At 45.6% G+C, this 24365-nt stretch overlaps 1 protein-coding gene across 1 annotated transcript in view; it reads right to left on the reverse strand.

The window, feature by feature from the left end:
• Positions 1-728: 728 nt before the first annotated feature.
• The window catches only part of LOC126284962 (UDP-glucosyltransferase 2-like), a 68829-nt gene continuing 45192 nt past the window's right edge, over positions 729-24365 (reverse strand). The window contains exons 4-6 of the mRNA XM_049984236.1: positions 22672-22894; positions 7825-8044; positions 729-1124 (exon numbers count right to left, since the gene is read on the reverse strand). Coding sequence (XP_049840193.1) covers positions 821-1124; positions 7825-8044; positions 22672-22894 — 747 coding nt within the window. The 3' untranslated portion in view covers positions 729-820. The remainder of the gene's footprint in view (positions 1125-7824; positions 8045-22671; positions 22895-24365) is intronic.

Consider the following 24365-nt stretch of genomic DNA (forward strand, 5'->3'; position numbering starts at 1 on the left):
AGCTGCGGCTCTTGTCTTGTCTCGTGGATACTACTTTCAAGACCACGATTATTCAGTCAACCATTTTGGTAAGTAAACTTCCTGGCAGATTAAAACTGCGTGCCGGACCGAAACTCGAACACGGGACCTTTGCGTTTTGCGGGCAAGTGCTCTACCGACTGAGCAACCGAAGCACGACTCACGCACCATCCTCACAGCTTTAATTCCGCCAGTACCTCGTTTCCTACCTTCCAAACTTTACAGAAGCTCTCCTGTGAACCTTGCAGAACTAGCACTCCTGAAAGAAAGGATATAGCGGAGACATGGCTCAGCCACAGCCTGGGGGTTGTTTCTAGAATGAAATTTTCACTCTACAGCGGAGTGTGCGCTGATATGAAACTTCCTGGCAGATTAAAACTGCGTGCCGGACCGAAACTCGAACACGGGACCTTTGCGTTTTGCGGGCAAGTGCTCTACCGACTGAGCAACCGAAGCACGACTCACGCACCATCCTCACAGCTTTAATTCCGCCAGTACCTCGTCTCCTACCTTCCAAACTTTACAGAAGCTCTCCTGCGAACCTTGCAGAACTAGCACTCCTGAAACAAAGGAGGCGAAGTACTGCCGGAATTAAAGCTGTGAGGAGGGGGCGTGAGTCGTGCTTGGGTAGCTCAGTCGGCAGAACCCTTGCCCGCGAAAGGCAAAGGTCCCGAGTTCGAGTCTCGGTTCCGCACACAGTTTTAATCTGCCAGGAAGTTTCATATCAGCGCACACTCCGCTGTAGAGTGAAAATTTCATTCTACATTTTGCTAATATCCGTTTCGATGAGAGTGCCACATCCTCAGTCTTTCTTCGCAGTCTTCTTTTTTGACGAAGCCGGTACAGCGGATTTTCTGAAAAGTGTTCCGACGAGGAACCTGACGGCGAGCACTGCGACGGCGGCGGCGCCCAGCGCGGAGACCAGGACGAAGGCAGCGACGTCGAGCAGCAGGTATTGGTGCCAGGCGAGGTCGAGAGCCGCGGAGCGCATATGGCGCGCGCCCCCGTGCCTCAGCACGTACTCCACAGAGCGCACCGCCGTCTCCAGCGGCGGCTCCGGACGGTCGTGGAACAGCCGCGAGAACTTCCGCACGTTCTCCGCGTACCTGCAAGATTGACACCGTGGACACTAGCGCGGCAGAACGGGGTTCCCTATATTGAAACGACCGATACCGGGACTAACGAATTACACTACTGGCCATTACAATTGCTACACCAAGAAGAAATGCAGATGATGAACGGATATTCATTGGACAAATATACTAGAACTTGTAACGCCGGAAATGCATATCCTCCTATTTCCATCTATTGTACTATAAATTTTTTTTCCTTATTTTATTACCTGAATATATGACGTTTCTTTCTCTTTGTATACTGTAATTGTTTTACTATTTGTATATATATATATATATATATATATATATATATATATATATATATATATGTCGATGTATAATTGGTTTGTTTTGTGAATATTATTTGTATTTATACGCTGGGTCTGGCCTAGGGAAAACTATGCTATCGAGCGAATACATCGATAGGGCGAGTGGAGAACCAAAGTGTTTAGGATCTTTGGTAGTGTTAACTCTGCCGCATGGAGCGCGGGCAGAGAGAGAGAGTCTAGCTGGAGTAGGGCGGTGGAGCAGGTGTGTTGAGTGACGCTCCCGCGAGTTGCCGCGCTTTCGGGGTTTGGCAGCATGTAATTGCGCTCCACTTGCTATGATAGTTTCTGACACGGTGTCCCAGACGGGAAGCATTAGAAGGCGCACATCAGGAGCCCGTTTCGCCTGGTGACCGTGTGGAGAAGAAGGCGCGCCAACATCCAGCTTCTGCAACAGCGATGGCCGACAATGAGTGACTGTCGCCACCTCCTCGATCGACGGCTTCAAACCTTCAATCAACCAACAAGGAAGACTGGATAACGTAAAGTTTTACAACAGTATGGCAGACCTCAGCTTTTCAAACTGTTCCATTTTCGTAACTGTAATTACAGCAGCTTAGCATGAACATTTGTTGCTCATTGTCCCAATTGCATTACCAAGCAGGGTCCCTTCCTTCTCCGGAAAGAACCTGAGTGTCGTTGAAATTCAAACGCCAGCATTAAAGTAATATTATTCCATTTCACTGCTTTAATTTCAAAGTTCAGTTAAAGTATTCATAGCTGGCTACAGTATTTAGATTACACAAGCACAAATTAAGAGTGCGAGTTTTGTTACCATATTTTAGCTTACCTGTGACTGCAGCTCAGTGTGGTACGTACTCAATTTTACTATTGTTAATTGTTCAGAATCATTTAATTCAAGTTCAAAGTTAAATCTCTTATTTCTAAATTGCATAGATTCAAGTAGCTTTTGAAATGATTGCTGAGATAGCCCAAGACTAACCTTATTTTATTGAATTTCGTAGTGCTTCAGAAGCAAAGTTCACTATTAATTTCAGTCACTGAATTAACTTTCAATTTTCCGGTTTTATTAATTATTTTGCTAAATTAAGTCAGAGTGTAGCGAAATTTATTACTTCTAACAAACAATCAGTTTTCACACAACACGTGTCAACCTTCAGTTGCCACGCCTTCAGTGCTAATTATCTGTGCATTAATCTTTCATTTTCAGTAATTATACACTCCTGGACTTGGAAAAAAGAACACATTGACACCGGTGTGTCAGACCCATCATACTTGCTCCGGACACTGCGAGAGGGCTGTACAAGCAATGATCACACGCACGGTACAGCGGACACACCAGGAACCGCGGTTTTGGCCGTCGAATGGCGCTAGCTGCGCAGCATTTGTGCACCGCCGCCGTCAGTGTCAGCCAGTTTGCCGTGGCATACGGAGCTCCATCGCAGTCTTTAACACTGGTAGCATGCCGCGACAGCGTGGACGTGAAGCGTATGTGCAGTTGACGGACTTTGAGCGAGGGCGTATAGTGGGCATGCGGGAGGCCGGGTGGACGTACCGCCGAATTGCTCAACACGTGGGGCGTGAGGTCTCCACAGTACATCGATGTTGTCGCCAGTGGTCGGCGGAAGGTGCACGTGCCCGTCGACCTGGGACCGGACCGCAGCGACGCACGGATGCACGCCAAGACCGTAGGATCCTAGGCAGTGCCGTAGGGAACCGCACCGCCACTTCCCAGCAAATTAGGGACACTGTTGCTCCTGGGGTATCGGCGAGGACCATTCGCAACCGTCTCCAGAAGGCTGGGCTACGGTCCCGCTCACCGTTAGGCCGTCTTCCGCTCACGCCCCAACATCGTGCAGCCCGCCTCCAGTGGTGTCGCGACAGGCGTGAATGGAGGGACGAATGGAGTCGTGTCGTCTTCAGCGATGAGAGTCGCTTCTGCCTTGGTGCCAACGATGGTCGTATGCGTGTTTGGCGCTGTGCAGGTGAGTGCCACAATCAGGACTGCATACGACCGAGGCACACAGGGCCAACACCCGGCATCATGGTGTGGGGAGCGATCTCCTACACTGGCCGTACACCTCTGGTGATCGTCGCGGGGACACTGAATAGTGCACGGTACATCCAAACCGTCATCAAACCCATCGTTCTACCATTCCTAGACCGGCAAGGGAACTTGCTGTTCCAACAGGACAATGCACGTCCGCATTTATCCCGTGCCACCCAACGTGCTCTAGAAGGTGTAAGTCAACTACCCTGGCCAGCAAGATCTCCGGATCTGTCCCCCATTGAGAATGTTTGGGACTGGATGAAGCGTCGTCTCACGCGGTCTGCACGTCCAGCACGAACGCTGATCCAACTGAGGCGCCAGGTGGAAATGGCATGGCAAGCCGTTCCACAGGACTACATCCAGCATCTCTACGATCGTCTCCATGGGAGAATAGCAGCTTGCATTGCTGCGAAAGGTGGATATACACTGTACTAGTGCCGACATTGTGCATGCTCTGTTGCCTGTGTCTATGTGCCTGTGGTTCTGTCAGTGTGATCATGTGATGTATCTGACCCCAGGAATGTGTCAATAAAGTTTCCCCTTCCTGGGACAATGAATTCACGGTGTTCTTATTTCAATTTCCAGGAGTGTAGTACTTGTCCATAGGACTGGCGACCGTAATTTTCCCCAAACCTCAATATCTAATTAACGCCAATTAATTGTTAACGTAACGACCGCTCATTTACTTTCTTTATTAATTTTACCCTTTTCTCAAAATTAATTTCCACCAATTTCATTTGCATTTATCCTTTCATTTGGATGCAACCCTTTCCTCCCTCTTTACCGACAGATTAACTTCGGTGACGATTGCTTTTCCCAAATTTCCATTAGGTACACGCGGTTTAAGTTTTCACTGTCATTAAGGTCGGTAAGTGAGTGGGAGGTTACAAGCTGACATGTGATTACATTTTCACGCAATTTGGGTGCATACATCCTGAGAAATCAGTGCCCAGAACAACCACCTCTGGCCGTAATAATGGCCATGATACACCTGGGTATTGAGTCAAACAGAGTTTGCATGGCGTGTACAGGACAGCTGAGGTGACCGAGACGTGTAGCCAATGGCACCCAATACCATCAAGCCGGGTGATACGTCAGTATGGCGATGACGAATACACGCTTCCATCATGACGCTGTAAGCAGAACCTGGATTCATTCGTGCACCCAGGTTCGTCGATGAGCACACCATCGCAGGCGCTCCTGTCTTAGATACAGCGTCAAGGGTAACCGCAGCCACGGTCTCCGAGCTGATAGTCCATGCTGCTGCAAACGTCGTCGAACTGTTCGTGCAGATATTTGTTGTCTTGGAAACATCCCCATCTGTTGACTCAGGGATCGAGACGTGCCTGCAGGATCCGTTACAGCCATGCTGATAAGATGCCTGTCATCTCGACTGCTAGTGATACGAGGCCATTGGGATCCAGCACGGCGTTCCGTATTACCCTCCTGAACCCACCGAATCCATATTCTGCTAACAGTCATTGGATCTCGACCAACGCGAGCAGGAATGTCGCGATACGATAAACCGTAATCGCGATAGACTACAATCCGAGCTTTATCAAAGTCGGAAACGTGATGGTACGCATTTGTCCTTACACGAGGCATCACAACAACGTTTCACCAGGTAACACCGGTCAATTGCTGTTTGTGTATGAGAAATCGATTGGAAACTTTCCTCATGCCAGCACGTTGTAGGTGTCGCCACCGGGGCCAACCTTGTGTGAATGCTACGAGCAGCTAATCATTTGCATATCACAGCATCTTCTGCCTGTCGGTTAAACTTCGCGTCTGTAGCACATCATCTTCGTGGTGTAGCAATTTTAATGGCCAGCGGTGTACTTATCATACAGCTTTATTATTGAACTGGTGCAATAGTTCGTAGCATTTTCCGTAAGTTTAATAAACACAACACAAACACAGCATAAAGTCTTCAGTCATTACTAATACATTACCCTTCAGTATTTACAACAGTCTGCCAACGCCGGTGCAACTTCTCGAATCCGCGTCTGTAGAAATCGACTGATTTTGGGGCGAAGGGTTCGTCGAGGCACGTTCGGAGCGCATTTTCATCCGGAAAGGAAGTTCCTTGAAGATTGTTCGAGAGAGAACGGAAAAGGATGAAATCTGAGGGAGCAAAATCATATGAATAAGGTGGTTGCATAATGACTTTGCAACGCAACTCGTGTATAGGGTTTTTTATCATTCTAGCAGGTGGGCCTTATCATGGGGTAGCATCAATTCACACAGTCTTTCTGGTTGTTGTTATTGGACTGCGTCTGTACGATGTCTCAGTTGATGACAACAAATGTCAGCAGACATGGTCACACCTTGGGGAAGCAGTTCGGAGTACATCACACCGTTGCTATTTCACCAGATGCATGACATTATCTTTTGTGTACGTGCGCACGTTCTGCTTCGTTTGGGCTCAAGCATTTCTCTCTTTTTCTTTTGTAAACATAAAGAAGACAAAATTTCTCGTCACCAATAACAATACAGGATAGGAAAGGTGGGTTTTGCTCACAGGCCAACTGGTGACAAGAGAGCCGCGATGCACATATGTTCACCGACAGATTTTTGTGATTTTATCTTACAGCATGCGGTACCCATACACCCGATTTTTGAACCTCGCCATTGCATGCAAATGTCGCACGATGCTGAAATAACCACAGTTCATTACATATGCCAGCTCTCGAATACACTGACGTGGATCATTATGGATTAATGCGTTTAAACGATATTCATCAAATTCCGAAGACCTTCATGGACATGCAGAGTCACTAATATCAAACCAATCCTCCTTAAAACTACACTACTGGCCATTAAAATTGCTACACCGCGAAGATGACGTGCAACATGAAGAAGATGCTGTGATATGCAAATGATTAGCTTTTCAGAGCATTCATACAAGGTTGGCGCCGGTGGCGACACCTACAAGGTGCTGACATGAGGAAATGTTCCAACCGATTTCTCATACACAAACAGCAGTTGACCAGCGTTGCCTGGTGAAACGTTATTGTGATGCCTCGTGTAAGGACAAGAAATGCGTAATATCACGTTTCCGACTTTGATAAAAGTCGGATTGTAGCCTATCGCCAAAACGGTTTGTCGTATCGCGACATTCCTGCTCGCGTTGGACGCGAGCCAATGGCTGTTAGCAGAATATGGAATTGGTGGGTTCAGGAAGGTAATACGGAACGCCGTGCTGGATCCCAACGGCCTCGTATCACTAGCAGTCGAGATGACAGGGATCTTATGCGCATGGCTGTAACGGATCGTGCAGCCACGTCTCGATCCCTGAGTCAACAGATGGGGACGTTTGCAGACAAGAAACATCTACACGAACAGTTGAAACGTCCCCTTTGAACAATTATACATGAGTGTGCTTAAACTGACACACAATATTTTTTAGCGCAACGCAATCTGACTTTCAATAATCCATACAAAAGAATGGCCCAGATTAACATTAACCTATACATTTCACAAATCACTTACCTCACAAAAATCTTCGTTACTCAAGCTACTGCAAAACAGCGAGCGCCACTACTGCCAGCTAAATGAAAGATTCATACTACTGAAGGTACTAACTACTGGAAGGCATAGTTAGCAAATGAAAGATTTTGATAGAGAACAAACAATGTATTTACCTCAATAGTGTTCAAAAGTCATAATGTAAATAGCAGTTCATGAACTGTGGTACCGTGTCGAAGCTGCATGGGCAGCTGTACCTGTACACGCCATTCAAGCTCTGTTTGACTCAATGCCCGGGCGTATCAAGGCCGTTATTACGGCCAGAGATGGTTTTCTGGGTACTGATTTCTCAGGATCTATGCACCCAAATTGCGTGAAAATGTAATCACACGTCAGTTGTAGCATAATGTATTTGTCCAATGAATACCCGTTTATCATCTGCATGTCTTCTTGATGTAGCAGTTTCAATGGCCAGTAGTATACCATTGTAAGCAAGTTAATATTAATCTGCTAATAACAGATAAACGGCTCCTATACAGTAAAATTAAGATGGGAGCACGTTTTTCAAAGTAGCAGCTATATTAGTCATGTACTCGATTTAATTTTGTTGTAAATATGAATAGCATTTAGTAGTAAAATGGTTTGTTGTTTATAGCTTGACCAGGTGAAGTTTCTATGAATATTTTTACTCGTGTTGACGTATACCTTGACTCGTTCCACATCCCTGAACGTTCTCCTTACTGACGGGAGATGAATGAATGAATGAGTGAATGGATAAGTGGGTGGATGCATGAAGGACTGGATCGATTGCGATAACCCATCACAGTCTTAGCGCTGGTAAGGCAATAAAACTGTAAGATAACCCAATTCCGTGTGCTAGCATTACCTCGGGTCAGTCAGCAGCTCATTGACGGCCCAGTCGAACGACTCCTGCGTGATGTTGCGGAGTTGTAGCAGCAGACCATAGCCCAAGTCACGGGCCCTGAGGAGGTTCGACACCTGGTCGCCAAATATGGGGAAGCCCAGCAGTGGTACGCCAGCGTACAGAGCCTCCTGCACGCTCATCATGCCGCCGTGCGTGATGAAGAGACGCGTGTTCCTGTGAGCTGCAACAGTCACGTCTGCTCAGTAGTGTGACGTACCAATACGTAACAACCCTGAACTTAGTATATGAGTGTACGATACACAGCTCTTAGTTTATTACCTGATACGTATCGTGAGAAGCATGTTATCAAATAATTACTTCAGTACTAATTTCTTTCAGATGTATTCATTCGTTATTTAGTGGTTTTTGGGAGAAGTGCATATTATCTTTGTAATGCGGTCAATCGTGTGATAAGGCACAAAGGAATTACATATTTTGGTTGCGAGCGGGCACTGACTGAAATCAATGGGGAAAGCTGAAAATTTGTGCTAGACGCAGACTGGAACCCGTGTCTGGTGCTTACTAGGCAGATGGTCTAACTGCTGAGCCCTCTGGACACAGTGGTCATTGCACTTGCATGGACTACCCCAGCACGCCTCCAGTCTGACCCAAGCTCTCAAATTATCCAGACGCTGCTAATGCAGTGCCAGTTGTCAATTATTCTTAGTAATCGCTGCATTTCGCCGATTCCCGTAAGAATTCGAGGGTGTGGTGTGCATCTGCACTGAAGAGATCAATGGCTGTCTCGCGTTAGAGAGAGAGTTTGTGTTGCCCTCACAAACAAAACCGTGATTTGCAATATATAGAAACGATGACTTGTGAGTTTATATTCAGTTAAAACAAGATGGTCAAATTAAAAAGATTAACTACACAAATTTTAAAATGCTGCTTTTTGCTTGAAATTATCTCTTTGAAAGTACTAGAAAATCAACATGGGTAAGCAAAGAGTAATTAGTAATGAAATTTAGAGTTGGTACATACGTAAATGTTGGTAATAAAAATAACGACATAATTTAGCAGAAATTACCATCTTTTAAAAAAGTAATTGTTGAAAATCACATTTCATGAAATTTGTATGAGCGGAACTAGTTCGTCGAAATACATAATGTTGATTCGGTAAGTCTTCACTGAAACAGTTATTGACAGACGTGAACTTTTGGAAAAACACAACTTACAATCATAACTTTGTAACTCAGTAGTTGCAGGGGCAACAGTCTGGATGATTGACTGATCTGGCCTTGCAACATTAACCAAAACGGCCTTGCTGTGCTGGTACTGCGAACGGCTGAAAGCAAGGGGAAACTACAGCCGTAATTTTTCCCGAGGACATGCAGCTTTACTGTATGATTAAATGATGATGGCATCCTCTTGGGTAAAATATTCCGGAGGTAAAATAGTCCCCCATTCGGATCTCCGGGCGGGGACTACTCAGGAGGATGTCGTTATCAGGAGAAAGAAAACTGGCGTTCTACGGATCGGAGCGTGGAATGTCAGATCCCTTAATCGGGCAGGTAGGTTAGAAAATTTAAAAAGGGAAATGGATAGGTTAAAGTTAGATATGGTGGGAATTAGTGAAGTTCGGTGGCAGGAGGAACAAGACTTCTGGTCAGGTGACTACAGGGTTATAAACACAAAATCAAATAGGGGTAATGCAGGAGTAGGTTTAATAATGAACAGGAAAATAGGAATGCGGGTAAGCTACTACAAACAGCATAGTGAACGCATTATTGTGGCCAAGATAGATACGAAGCCCACACCTACTACAGTAGTACAAGTTTATATGCCAACTAGCTCTGCAGATGATGAAGAAATTGAAGAAAAGTACGATGAAATAAAAGAAATTCTTCAGATAGTGAAGGGAGACGAAAATTTAATAGTAATGTGTGACTGGAATTCGAGTGTAGGAAAAGGGAGAGAAGGAAACATAGTAGGTGAATATGGATTGGGGCTAAGAAATGAAAGAGGAAGCCGCCTAGTAGAATTTTGCACGGAGCACAACTTAATCATAGCTAACACTTGGTTTCAGAATCATGAAAGAAGGTTGTATACGTGGAAGAACCCTGGAGATACTAAAAGGTATCAAATAGAATATATAATGGTAAGACAGAGATTTAGGAACCAGGTTTTAAGTTGTAAGACATTTCCAGGGGCAGATGTGGACTCGGACCACAATCTATTGGTTATGACCTGTAGATTAAAACTGAAGAAACTGCAAAAATGTGGGAAATTAAGGAGATGGGACCTGGATAAACTGAAAGAACCAGAGGTTGTACAGAGTTTCAGGGAGAGCATAAGGGGACAATTGACAGGAATAGGGGAAAGAAATACAGTAGAAGAAGAATGGGTAGCTCTGAGGGATGAAGTAGTGAAGGCAGCAGAGGATAAAGTAGATAAAAAGACGAGGGCTGCTAGAAATCCTTGGGTAACAGAAGAAATATTGAATTTAATTGATGAAAGGAGAAAATATAAAAATGCAGTAAATGAAGCAGGCAGAAAGGAATACAGACGTCTCAAAAATGAGATCGACAGGAAGTGCAAAATGGCTAAACAGGGATGGCTAGAGGACAAATGTAAGGATGTAGAAGCTTATCTCACTAGGGGTAAGATAGATACTGCCTACAGGAAAATTAAAGAGACCTTTGGAGAGAAGAGAACCACGTGTATGAATATCAAGAGCTCAGATGGCAACCCAGTTCTAAGCAAAGAAGGGAAGGCAGAAAGGTGGAAGGAGTATATAGAAGGTTTATACAAGGGTCATGTACTTGAGGACAATATTATGGAAATGGAAGAGGATGTAGATGAAGACGAAATGGGAGATACGATACTGCGTGAAGAGTTTGACAGAGCACTGATAGACCTGAGTCGAAACAAGGCCCCCGGAGTAGACCACATTCCATTAGAACTACTGACGGCCTTGGGAGAGCCAGTCATGACAAAACTCTACCAGCTGGTGAGCAAGATGTATGAGACAGGCGAAATACCCTCAGACTTCAAGAAGAATATAATAATTCCAATCCCAAAGAAAGCAGGTGCTGACAGATGTGAAAATTACCGAACTATCAGTTTAATAAGTCACAGCTGCAAAATACTAACGCGAATTCTTTACAGACGAATGGAAAAACTAGTAGATGCGGACCTCGGGGAGGATCAGTTAGGATTCCGTCGAAATGTTGGAACACGTGAGGCAATACTGACCTTACGACTTATCTTAGAAGAAAGATTAAGAAAAGGCAAACCTACGTTTCTAGCATTTGTAGACTTAGAGAAAGCTTTTGACAATGTTGACTGGAATACTCTTTTTCAAATTCTGAAGGTGGCAGGGGTAAAATACAGGGAGCGAAAGGCTATTTACAGTTTGTACAGAAACCAGATGGCAGTCATAAAAGTCGAGGGGCATGAAAGGGAAGCAGTGGTTGGGAAAGGAGTGAGACAGGGTTGTAGCCTCTCCCCGATGTTATTCAATCTGTATATTGAGCAAGCAGTAAAGGAAACAAAAGAAAAATTTGGAGTAGGTATTAAAATTCATGGAGACGAAGTAAAAACTTTGAGGTTCGCCGATGACATTGTAATTCTGTCAGAGAGGGCAAAGGACTTGGAAGAGCAGTTGAACGGAATGGACAGTGTCTTGAAAGGAGGATATAAGATGAACATCAACAAAAGCAAAACGAGGATAATGGAATGTAGTCAAATTAAATCGGGTGATGCTGAGGGAATTAGATTAGGAAATGAGACACTTAAAGTAGTAAAGGAGTTTTGCTATTTAGGAAGTAAAATAACTGATGATGGTCGAAGTAGAGAGGATATAAAATGTAGACTGGCAATGGCAAGGAAAGCGTTTCTGAAGAAGAGAAATTTGTTAACATCGAATATAGATTTATGTATCAGGAAGTCGTTTCGGAAAGTATTTGTTTGGAGTGTAGCCATGTATGGAAGTGAAACATGGGCGATTACTAGTTTGGACAAGAAGAGAATAGAAGCTTTCGAAATGTGGTGCTACAGAAGAATACTGAATATAAGGTGGATAGATCACGTAACTAATGAGGAGGTATTGAATAGGATTGGGGAGAAGAGAAGTTTGTGGCACAACTTGACTAGAAGAAGGGATCGGTTGGTAGGACATGTTTTGAGGCATCAAGGGATCACAAATTTAGCGTTGGAGGGTAAAAATCGTAGAGGGAGACCGAGAGATGAGTACACTAAGCAGATTCAAAAGGATGTAGGTTGCAGTAGGTACTGGGGGATGAAGCAGCTTGCACAGGATAGAGTAGAATGGAGAGCTGCATCAAACCAGTCTCAGGACTGAAGACAACAACAACAACTATGTATTCTCATATTGTACACTAAATGAGTGTATTATTTCAGTGTTATGAAAGGGCCAGTACAAGGCAAACTCAAGTCAGTGCATTTGCGTGATAGAAAGTAGTTATTGTTGTAGCAATAATAGAGAAACTGGAACCAATAAACTGTGAAAAGCTGATGTGAACGTATTTTTCGGTATTATGGAACCAGTGCTACAAGAGAATGTTTCATTTATGCTGTTTTAAAAATACAACCTTGGACTTCTCAGTAAATCCCTAGATGATGACCATGACAATAAAGATAACAATATTTTATGACAATACTACATAATACTCTGGCGAAATATCAATTGCTTAACATGTTTATTTTAATTAAACCTTGGCACTGATGTAGTCAGTCGGCCGTTGTAGCCGAGCGGTTCTAGGCGCTTCAGTCCGGAACCACGCTGCTGCTACGGACACTGCTTCGAATCCTGCCACGGGCATGGATGTGTGTGATGTCCTTAGGTTAATTAGGTTAAAGTAGTTCTAAGTCTAGGGGACTGCTGTCCTCAGATGTTAAGTCCCATAGAGCTTAGAGCCATCTGAACCTTTTTTTTTTATGTAGTCATGTATGTGACTGTAGACATTCGGGAAATGATATTAGTGCTGAAACACTAATATCACTACTGATTTTCACTCATGTCTACCAATGTATGGGATTTGGAGGATTCTCAAGTATCCTACTGTTATTCCATAAGACATCAGAATTACCAATCTGCTCACAGGCTTAAAACATGGAGTATTCCCAGGCAGTTCAACCATATTATTTGGCCATAATCTCCAGACATCCACAGCAGTTTGTTCTGAATGACATCATACATGCCAGTTGTGCAGTGGATCCTATTTAGAACAGGTTTTGGCTACTCTTACACCGCTATCCATGGATGTCGGAAATAATAAATATTTTAGGAGGTGGTAGTACACACTGATTCGAATAAATATATTCGATATAACATATGTCAAAGTTTTATTGCTTACACAGATACAGCCCTTCACAGAGTAAAGTTTCATTTCGCATGTTGGTACACAAATTACCATTGGTTCAGTTATCGATTATCATTTTTGTTTTGAAAGTCAAGTAGTGAAGTTGTGCTTGAAGTTACATGAGGTGCGACAATAAAGTAATGAGACCGATTTTCTTTGCAAGATGTGGCAGCCCTGCAAGCTTGCGTAGGCACAATATATTTGAGCTTGGTCTATAAGCTGCTTCTAGTCCAAGCGGCACATCGATGCAACTGCTGAGTCGTGAGTTGTGCTGTAATAAGTTGACACGTGTGTCTCTCGTCACGGAAATGGAACTGCACAATATTGCGCAACGGTATGCCATTTCTTCTTGTGTTAAATTGACTGAAAAGGTGACGACAACTTACGGTAAGCTTCAGAATGTTTTTGGAGAGGAGGTTATGTCAAGAGCTCAAGTTTTTCGTTGACATAAAATGTTTGCTAAAGGCAGAACCAATGTTGAAGGTGAGGACCGCAGTGGACGACCATCAACCTCACAGACGGATGTCAACTTGGCCAGGGTGCGAGAACTCGGACGATCTGATCGAAGATTATCTGTGAAAATGATTGCAGAAGAACTGAACATCAATCTAGAAATGGTTCGTCTAATAATAACTGAAGATCTTGGTATGAGAAAGAGTTGTGCAAAAACGGTCCCCAAATATCTCACACCACAACAGGAGAAACACGGAAAAATGTGGGAGCCGATCTGTTAGAGGAAACGGAAATCAGTCCAGAATTGATAAGCCGTGTTATCACTGGTGATGAAAGTTTTTTTTTCAGTACAATCCAGAGACAAAACGCCAAAGTTCGCAATGGTGCTCAAAGGGATCACCCAGACCAAAAAAAGCTCGCATGTCAAAGTCAAAAGTGAAATGGATGCTTGTGTGCTTCTTTGACTCCAAGGGAACTGTTCATAAAGAGTGGGTGCCTCCTGGACAAACAGTTAACCAATATTACTACAAAGAAATTTTAGAAAGGCTTCGTAAAAGAGTTCTTCGTGTCCATGCCAACATTGCTGATAATTGGATTCTGCATAATGATAATGCGCCATCCTATATTGCTCTGTCAGTACAGCATTTTTTAACCTCAAAACAAATTTTAGTACTACCACAGCCACCTTATTTACCAAATATCGCTTCGTGCGACTTTTTTCTATTTCCAAGAGCAAAACGGCGTTCAAGGGACACCATTTTCAAACAACACAAGATGTCCAAAAAGCTGTGACGAGAGTCTTGAAGGGTATTACAGAAGACGAGTTCCAGAAATGTTACCATCAATGGCAGAAGCGCTGGAAAAAGTATGCGCAATCAGAAGGGAACTACATTGAAGGAGACAACACTAAACTTGACTAAAATGGTAAGCAACATTTTTTCACATCAGTCTCATTACTTTAATGTCACACCTCGCATATCTGAATTTTTCAAATGTCACTGCGATTGTGATTTGTTGACAAATGGTACTGCATCGTTTATACATGCTGCTTATATTTATACACTCATGCTCATAAATTAAGGATAATGCTGGCACATGGTGAAACAACGCTCTGATGGGGGGTTTGCGGGTTTAAATCACCTCGGGGTATACCATGCGGTGCAATTGACCTGCGATCGTCGCACAGAGGCGCTGGCAGCAGTCCACATATGCAGAGGTGTGTTGGTGCATGTCAGAGTGCGGTGCAGCGAGTAAATGTGCAGAAGTTTTGAGACGTGCTAATGGTGACTGTATGTTGAAATTGGCCCAAAGAACACATATTGATTACGTTATGAGGCGTAGAATACTAGAGCGACTGGAGGCTGGTCAAACACAGCAGGTCGTAGCACGGGCCCCCCATGTGCCACAAAGTGTGACCTCAAGATTATGGCAACGATTTCAGGAGACAGGAAACGTGTCCAGGCGCTACAGTACGGGATGTCCACAGTGTACAACACCACAAGGAGACCGATATCTCATCATCAGTGCCCACAGACGGCCACGGGGTACTGTAGGTAGCCTTGCTCAGTATCTTACTGCAGCCACTGGAACAGTTTTCTCCAGACACACAGTCTACAGAAGACTGAATAGACATGGTTTATTCGCCTGGAGACCTGCAAGGTGCATTCCACTGACCCCTGGTCACTGGAGAGCCCGTAAAGCCTAATGTCAAGAACACAGTATATGGTAATTGGAACAGTGGTCGCAGGTTGTGTTCACAGACGAGTCCAAGTGTAGTCTGAACAGTGATTCTCGCCGGGTTTTCATCTGGCGTGAACTAGGAACCAGATACAAACCCCTTAATGTCCTTGAAAGGGACCTGTATGGAGGTCGTGGCTTGATGGTGTGGGGTGGGATTATGATTGGTGCACTTGCACCACTACATTTCTTTGACAGAGAAACTGTAACAGGTCAGCTGTATCGGGAAGTCATCTTGCACCAGTATGTCCGCTTTTTCAGGGGTGCAGTGGGTTCCACCTTCCTCCTGATGGATGGTAACGCACGGCCCCAGCGAGCTGTCATCATGGAGGAGTACGTTTTAACAGAAGATATCAGGCGAATCGAGTGGCCTGCTTGTTCTCCAGACCTAAACCCCATCGAGCACTTCTGGGATGCTCTCGGTCGACTTATCGATGCACGTCTTCAAACTCCTACGACACTTCAGGAGCTCCGACAGGTACTGGTGCAAGAATGGGAGGCTATACCCCAGCAGCTGTTCGACCACTTGATCCAGGGCTTGCCAACCCGTTGTGCGGCCTGTGTATGTGTTCATGCTGATCATATTGTAAGGTGACAACGGCCTTGCACCTTACATGAGTCCATTTAACGTGACACTTTAGGTTTTCATGGAGTAATTAAATTACAGTGTAGGAAATCTATGTGGAAACGCATCGGTACTCTGGTTAGGTAATAGAGCGAGAATTCCGCGATTTTGTAATTATAAGATTTTTCAAGCGAGACAGAGCTCGGCCACCTCCCCGGGCTAGCCACTGAAGGCTGGGGTACTGGGGAAATTCTGTAATCCGTTTAGAGAGGCCACAGCGGCCGCCAACCTCTGAGGGACGCGTGGCTGCAGGTGTTCAAGTGTTTACCAAAACAGAGCAGTGGATAGCTGGACGGGCTGTCCTGTGCGTGCTCTCGCCTATGTCCTACTAATTTTACGCCTTCGAGTAACTCAAGTGGGGCAGGCCAGGAGTTCCGAATAACAAAAACTTCCAATGCAAGGGTCTGTGTTCTCTGCGACGGGAAATCTTGCCAGGAAATTCTCGAGTGGTCCCTTAGGAGAAAAATTCCAGTAAACATGTTATTGCCCACAGCTGTGGTTCTTCCCAGCCGGCGTGGGCGGGGTTTACTAGCGAAATTTTGCCGGCCGGTGTGGCCGTGCGGTTCTAGGCGCTTCAGTCTGGAACCCCGTGACCGCTACGGCCGCAGGTTCGAATCCTGCCTCGGGCATGGATGTGTGTGATATCCTTAGGTTAGTTAGGTTTAATTAGTTCTAAGTTGTAGGCGACTGATGACCTCAGAAGTTAAGTCGCATAGTGCTCAAAGCCATTTGAACCATTTTTGAACTAGTGAAATTTTGTAGAAAGGGAAGAATTGTAGAAAAGAGTTCTATTCCCAGGCCGTACGTTGGTCGGCACTGGCAAACTGGGTATTTTGAGAGCTTCTAGTGTTATGATTCGCTCGGTAAAAGTGGAGGTGGGAAAACAGAGGTGAAGAGCGATCTTGCTCGACTCTCGGTAGAGGTCTTCCGTTCTGGGCTCCCGTAGTGAGAGGACGTTAGCCAAGTCGTCTCCCCTCTCGGTCTTTAGTTCTGAGAGGGCGTTAGCAGCGCCAGCTCATTGCCGACGGAAACATTGTCGCAATTACAGAAGTTTACGGACAGAAGTCTGTTGTCCGAATACTGTATGATTGTACTTTCCGAGACGCCACACGCCAACCGCACGGCCGCGCCGTCGCCGTCCGAGACCGCCGCTACAACAGGAATATTACGGTGAGATCGCTCACGCTTCGGCCTGTGTTAGAAGCAACGTTAAATAGTTGGATCAATTGCAATTGCTGTGTCCATAGAGGTTTCATGATACTTTGGGGTTTAGTGGTTCTTCGTATTTTACGTTTGTGTCGATGTTAGTGGGTCACCAAATTTGTAAGAGATCGCGTCTGGTACCGATTTTGCCACAGTTCACAGCCAGTGAGGGAAGGTAATTTGTAAATTGTTTAGTGTGTTTTTTTCAACGTTGATCTGAAGGTTATAATAAAATTATTGTGAGTCACCAGAGTGTTTACTTTCAGTTGTTGACCCTGAATTTAACCTTAAGGTTACTTTTTATTTTTGTGTATGTGTTCGATGTCATTGAACACCCTAAGTATTCGTGATCGTTCATGTATAGAAGGAAAAAAATGTGTGATTTATCGTCAACACTACCACCTCAGATTAATTAGGGGTGACAGGGTCAAATTTAAATCTAGCGTTATCCATTTTTGCGTACAGTTCCACTCACAATTTCTCTGTAAGTTGTTTGTCACACGAAAAATCGGACAAGCAACGGGTGGGGTGTTACATAATCCCATACTGATGTCAGGGTACATGCGCAGGAAACAGTGGCGTTTTGTAGCACATGTGTTTCGGGACGGTTTCCTCAACTTATCACCAATACCGTGGACTTACTGGTCTGTGTCGCTTGTGTTCCCTATGTACCTATGCAGTTTTGTGTAGTCTTACGTTTTGTCGTACCACTTTCTGCAATTATCCTTAATTTATGAGCATGAGTATAGATGCTGAGTATGTCGATATGGTGTTTGTGTACGGGTTTTGTAGTAGTAGCACCGCTGTTGCTACGATTAGAGAATGCAGTGACAAATTCCTAGCAGCAGAACGTCACATTCAAGAACGTTTAAGGCCAGTTAACACTGTCAGGTCATGACGTCATCCCATCAGACTGTATCACACAGTCCCGCTCGTCTCTTCACGTCAAGTCAAGTCACGTGATCTCAACTTGCGTAGCTGTCCTCAACAGTTTTCAATCTACAACAAATTACAAAAGATAACAAAGGGCAAGTAGCAAAGCAATAGAAACATTGGAAACTTGTGGTAAGGTCTTAAGGGACCAAGCTGCTTAGGTCATCGGTCCCTAAGCTTACTCACTACTTAATGTAAAACTAGCTTGCACTAAGGACAACGCACACAACCATGCGCGAAGGAGGACTCGAACCTCCGAAGGGGGGGGGGGGGGGGGGGGGAGCCGCGCGGACCATGACAAGGCGCCCCAGACCGCTCGGCTAAAGACAGTGAATAACAATTCATACCAACCACAAATACTATGTCGTAACGAAAACACGGCGAGATGAAGTATGGAGGATGAGAGGTGAAGGTAGGCGATTGGAATTTTGTTACTGTTTACTGATGAAACGACTTCAACTCTTGACGGTGTCAATAACACTCATTGTTCACATCGATGCTCCAAAGAGCATCGTGGAGGTACATTTTCAAGAACGGTTCGCAGTCTTTGGTTTGCCTTCTCCACAACATTTTCTATGTGTCCCTTTTAGTTTCAGTTGTTCGCTATTGTAACTCAGGTATTTAGTGGACCTTACGGCCTTCAGATTTTATTGATGTATGGTGTAACGGAAATTTAACGGATTCCTTAAAAGGAGCGTGGATGACCTCACACTTTTCATTATTCAGATCAATTGCCATTTTTTGCACCATATAAATGGTTTATTAATTGGTTTTGATCTTCTGATGACTTTACTAGACGATAAACGACAGAATCATTTGCAAACAACCTAAGACGACTGCTCAAATTGTCTCTATAACACTATCTTGGAGAATGCCAGAAATCACTTCTGTCTAACTCGATTACTTTCCGTCAATTACTGCGAACTGTGGCCTTTCTGACAGGGAATAACGAATCAAATGGTTCAAATGGCTCTAAACACTATGGGACAACACCTGAAGTCATCAGTCCCCTAGACTTAGAACTACTTAAACCTAACTACCCTAAGGACAGCACAAACATCAATGCCCGAATCAGGATTCGAACCTGTGACCATAGCAGCAGCGCGGTTCCAGACTGAATCGCCTAGAACCGCTCCTCCACAGCGGCCGTCAAATAACGAATCCATTCGCATAACTGAGACGATATCCACTTGTGAGATACGGTGTCAAAAACCTTCTGGAAATCAAGAAATCAATTTGAAGGCCCTTGCCGATAGCACTCAGCACTTCATGTGAGTAAGAGCCAATCGTGTTTCAGAAAAAAACGACGTTTTCTAAAAGCGTGTTGACTACACGTCAAGAGATCGTTCTCTGCGAAGCACTGTGGTAAAATGTCCGCTTCTAGTACGGATGTTTGTTACAATAACTGGGAGTTTCCTCTCAGCGTTTCAGCATTTAACAACAACTCTTTCCTATATGAATAACTGAATGCAATAACGCTTTATTCGGTTTTCCTTGGCGACATATGGATTTGTTGTGTTGCCCATCGAACATCATCATGGCGTGCTTTAATGCCGGCTACAGTGTCAGTGATGCGAGCTACAAGTTTTTCACGTGTATCCACCTTCGTAGCGTACTCATCCCCCTTTAACCAGCCCCATAAACAGAAATCTAAAGGAGTTAGGTCAGGTGATCTGGCAGGTCAGTTAATGGTTATTCGGATACTAGGATACTTGTCTGATACAGTGAGTCGTTGATCCATCATGTTGCAGCCGAGTGCGTCCATATTATGGCGACGGTTGCGCCGAGACCCCGGCTTCCAGGTTGTGATGACAAATGCTGACAGCATTCCTGACTTCTCTGTTGGTCCATCATGGCCAGGGGGCGTCGGCTGGTTAATGTCAATGTCAATAAAATTCACCAATATCGGTGTACTTTAAGATAATACACTCCTGGAAATTGAAATAAGAACACCGTGAATTCATTGTCCCAGGAAGGGGAAACTTTATTGACACATTCCTGGGGTCAGATACATCACATGATCACACTGACAGAACCACAGGCACATAGTACAGGCAACAGAGCATGCACAATGTCGGCACTAGTACAGTGTATATCCACCTTTCGCAGCAATGCAGGCTGCTATTCTCCTATGGAGACGATCGTAGAGATGCTGGATGTAGTCCTGTGGAATGGCTTGCCATGCCATTTCCACCTGGCGCCTCAGTTGGACCAGCGTTCGTGCTGGACGTGCTGACCGCGTGAGACGACGCTTCATCCAGTCCCAAACATGCTCAATGGGGGACAGATCCGGAGATCTTGCTGGCCAGGGTAGTTGACTTACACCTTCTAGAGCACGTTGGGTGGCACGGGATACATGCGTACGTGCATTGTTCTGTTGGAACAGCAAGTTCCCTTGCCGGTCTAGGAATGGTAGAACGATGGGTTCGATGACGGTTTGGATGTACCGCGCACTATTCAGTGTCCCCTCGACGATCACCAGAGGTGTACGGCCAGTTTAGGAGATCGCTCCCCACACCATGATGCCGGGTGTTGGCCCTGTGTGCCTCGGTCGTATGCAGTCCTGATTGTGGCGCTCACCTGCACGGCGCCAAACACGCATACGACCATCATTGGCACCAAGGCAGAAGCGACTCTCATCGCTGAAGAAGACACGTCTCCATTCGTCCCTCCATTCACGCCTGTCACGACACCACTGGAGGCGGGCTGCACGATGTTGGGGCGTGATCGGAAGACGGCCTAACGGTGTGCGGGACCGTAGCCCAGCTTCATGGAGACGGTTGCGAATGGTCCTCGCCGATACCCCAGGAGCAACAGTGTCCCTAATTTGCTGGGAAGTGGCGGTGCGGTCCCCTACGGCACTGCGTAGGATCCTACGGTCTTGGCGTGCATCCGTGCGTCGCTGCGGTCCGGTCCCAGGTCGACGGGCACGTGCACCTTCCGCCGACCACTGGCGACAACATCGATGTACTGTGGAGACCTCACGCCCCACGTGTTGAGCAATTCGGCGGTACGTCCACCTGGCCTCCTGCAGGCCCACTATACGCCCTCGCTCAAAGTCTGTCAACTGCACATACGGTTCACGTCCACGCTGTCGTGGCATGCTACCAGTGTTAAAGACTGCGATGGAGCTCCGTATGCCACGGCAAACTGGCTGACACTGACGGCGGCGGTGCACAAATGCTGCGCAGCTAGCGCCATTCGACGGCCAACACCACGGTTCCTGGTGTGCCGTGCGTGTGATCATTGCTTGTACAGCCCTCTCGCAGTGTCCGGAGCAAGTATGGTGGGTCTGACACACCGGTGTCAATGTGTTCTTTTTTCCATTTCCAGGAGTGTATTTTATTTTATTGTGAAGGCTACCAGTTTCAGCATTTTATTATGTCATCTTCAGGACCCATTCGCTTGTATTGAAATAAACGAGCTTGTCGTTTAGTGCCACCAATCACTGGATCACGATTTCCAGTGATTGATGGAGCTATACGACGAGTTCGTTTATGTGGATAGATGCGTATGAGATCAGAAGACGGCATAATGAAGTGCTGAAACTGATAGCCTTCACAATAAAATAAAACAATATCTAAAAGAACAGGGCTGTTGGTGAATTTTTTTGACATTGGCACTCCTGACTGGTCAGCGTAGGTGTGATGCACTGAACCCTACAAGGGAAATAGCTCTGGCGCTATCACGTGAAAACGTGTGAAGCTCCCTGCAGGGAAGCAATCAAACAGTCGACTATGCCGCTCCATAGCGAAAACCAGCTCACGGGGAATCATACTCCGTGTCATGTGGGTTTTAGGGTAAGGTAAGCCTGTGGCAGGCTAGAGCAGGATGTGAAAGTAGGTGGAGCATTGCACAGGTTTTGCACCTCGGACTTCCACAGGGTATCAGCCACTCTACAGAGGGTCAGGAGCTGGATGGACCAAGATATTGGGTAAATTGGGTAGGCAGTGGAACACCGGATTGTGGGTAGGACGTTCCTCATTTCTGGGCATCGTGATAGGTATTCAAAACAATGACAGAGGTCTTAGAGGCACTCACATATCTAGGAACCTATTCCATGTGCTCGTACCTTCGTTAACAATCTGCAATGGGACACTGTAGGAATATGGAACCCACCTGTTGCCATCCATCTATAGTTCGGAGTATGTCAAGTGAGAAAAGTGCAAACTAAGTTTCGGACGAGCGATGCGCTCTAGAACCGTGCTGATGCGTGGACAGAAGCTTTTCTGTCTAAAGGAAATTTTTTGTATTCGAAGTCAGAGTATATTCTAAAATTCTGTAGCAAACTGATGTTAAGGATACTGGTCTGTAATTTTGCAGGTCCGTTCTTTTACCCTTCTCATACACAGGAGTCACCTGCGCTTTTTTGCAATCGTTTGGGACTGTCCGTTGGGGGTGAGATTCGCGATAATAAAAAAAAAGAAGTTATTTTCTGAGGGAAGCTGCCGTCAGAAAATATTGTGCTCGATGGCAATTATGTTCTGAATTATGAAAAACAATTTATTTGCCTTTTTTAACCAACCAACTTACCGAGCAGATCGCTCTGAGGAAACCAACTGCTGACCCTGAGGTTGGCCGGCTGGTTCGGCAGCGAGCCGCCCTCCAGCTTCCAGAGCACCTTCTGCCTCAGCCGTGAGAACGTCTTCAGGAAGACGGCGCGCAGCTCCTGCGACAGGTCCGTGCTCTTCACGTTGCTGCCCATGCTGAAGTAGATCACGCCCTCAGTGGCAGCGTCCATGAACTCCTGCAGGTCCTGCGCACGAGAAACCCAGCTCACCATTGAGTCTTTTCTAGTTCGAACTATGACTATTTTTCTTGGGGTTTGATACACATATACACTACTGGCCATTAAAATTGTTACACCAAGAAGAAATGCAGATGATAAACAGTTAGTCATTGGACAAATATATTATACTAGAACTGACGTGTGATTACATTTTCACGCAATTTGGGTGCATAGATCGTGAGAAATCAGTACTCAGAACAACCACCTCTGGCCGTAATAACGGCCTTGATACGCCTGGACATTGAGTCAAACAGTGCTTGGATGGCGTGTACAGGTACAGGTGCCCATGCAGCTCCAACACGATACCACAGTTCATCAAGAGTAGTGACTGGCGTATTGTGACGAGCCAGTTGCTCGGCCACCATTGACCAGACGTTTTCAGTTGGTATGAGATCTGGAGAATGTGCTGGTCAGGGCAGCAGTCGAACATTTGCTCTATCCAGAAAGTCCCGCACTGGACCTGTAACATGCGGTCGTGCATTATCCTGCTGAAATGTAGGGTTTCGCAGGTATCGTATGAAGGGTAGAGCCACAGGTCGTAACACATCTGAAATGTAACATCATCTGCTCAAAGGTCCGTCATTGTGAACAAGAGGTGACCGAGACGTGTAAACAGTGGCACCCCATACCATCACGCTGGGTGATACGCCAGTATGACGATGACGAATACACGCTTCCAATGGGAGTTCACCGCGATGTCACCAAACACGGATGCGACCATGATGATGCTGTAAACAGAACCTGGATTCATCCGAAAAATTTACGTTTTGCCATTCGTGAACCAGGTTCGTCATTGAGTACACCATCGCAGGCGCTCCTGTGTGTGATGCAGCGTCAAGGGTAACCGCAACCGTGGTCTCCCAGCTGATAGTCCATGCTGCTGCAAACGTCGTCGAACTGTTCGTGCAGAAGGTTGTTGTCTTGCAAACGTCCCCATCTGTTGACTTTTATCAAAGTCGGAGACGTGATATTAGGCATTTCTCCTCATTACACGAGGCATCACAACAACGTTTCACCAGGCAACGCCAGTCAACTGCTGTTTATGTATGAGAAATCGGTTGGAAACTTTCCTCTTGTCAACACGTTGTAGGTGTCGCCACCGGCGCCACCCTTGTGTGGAAGCTCTGAAAAGCTAATCATTTGCATATCACAGCATCTTCTTCCTGTCGGTTAAATTTCGCGTCTGTAGTACGGCATCTTCGTGGTGTAGCAATTTTAATGGCCAGTAGTGCATGAAAAATGGAGCTGAAAGTCAATATGTGCTGAGGTTACATGGGATAGCGACATGCACACACACGGGTGGCGATAGTATCGCAAACACAAAAGGGCAGCGGAAATCTTTACGGAATTCAATATTCCGAGATCCACAGTATCAATAGTGTGCCGAATATACCATATTTAAAGCACTACATCTCACCTCGGACGAAACAGTTGCTGG

The sequence above is a fragment of the Schistocerca gregaria genome, chromosome 8 (assembly GCF_023897955.1).
Source record: "Schistocerca gregaria isolate iqSchGreg1 chromosome 8, iqSchGreg1.2, whole genome shotgun sequence".
Lineage (NCBI taxonomy): Eukaryota > Metazoa > Arthropoda > Insecta > Orthoptera > Acrididae > Schistocerca > Schistocerca gregaria.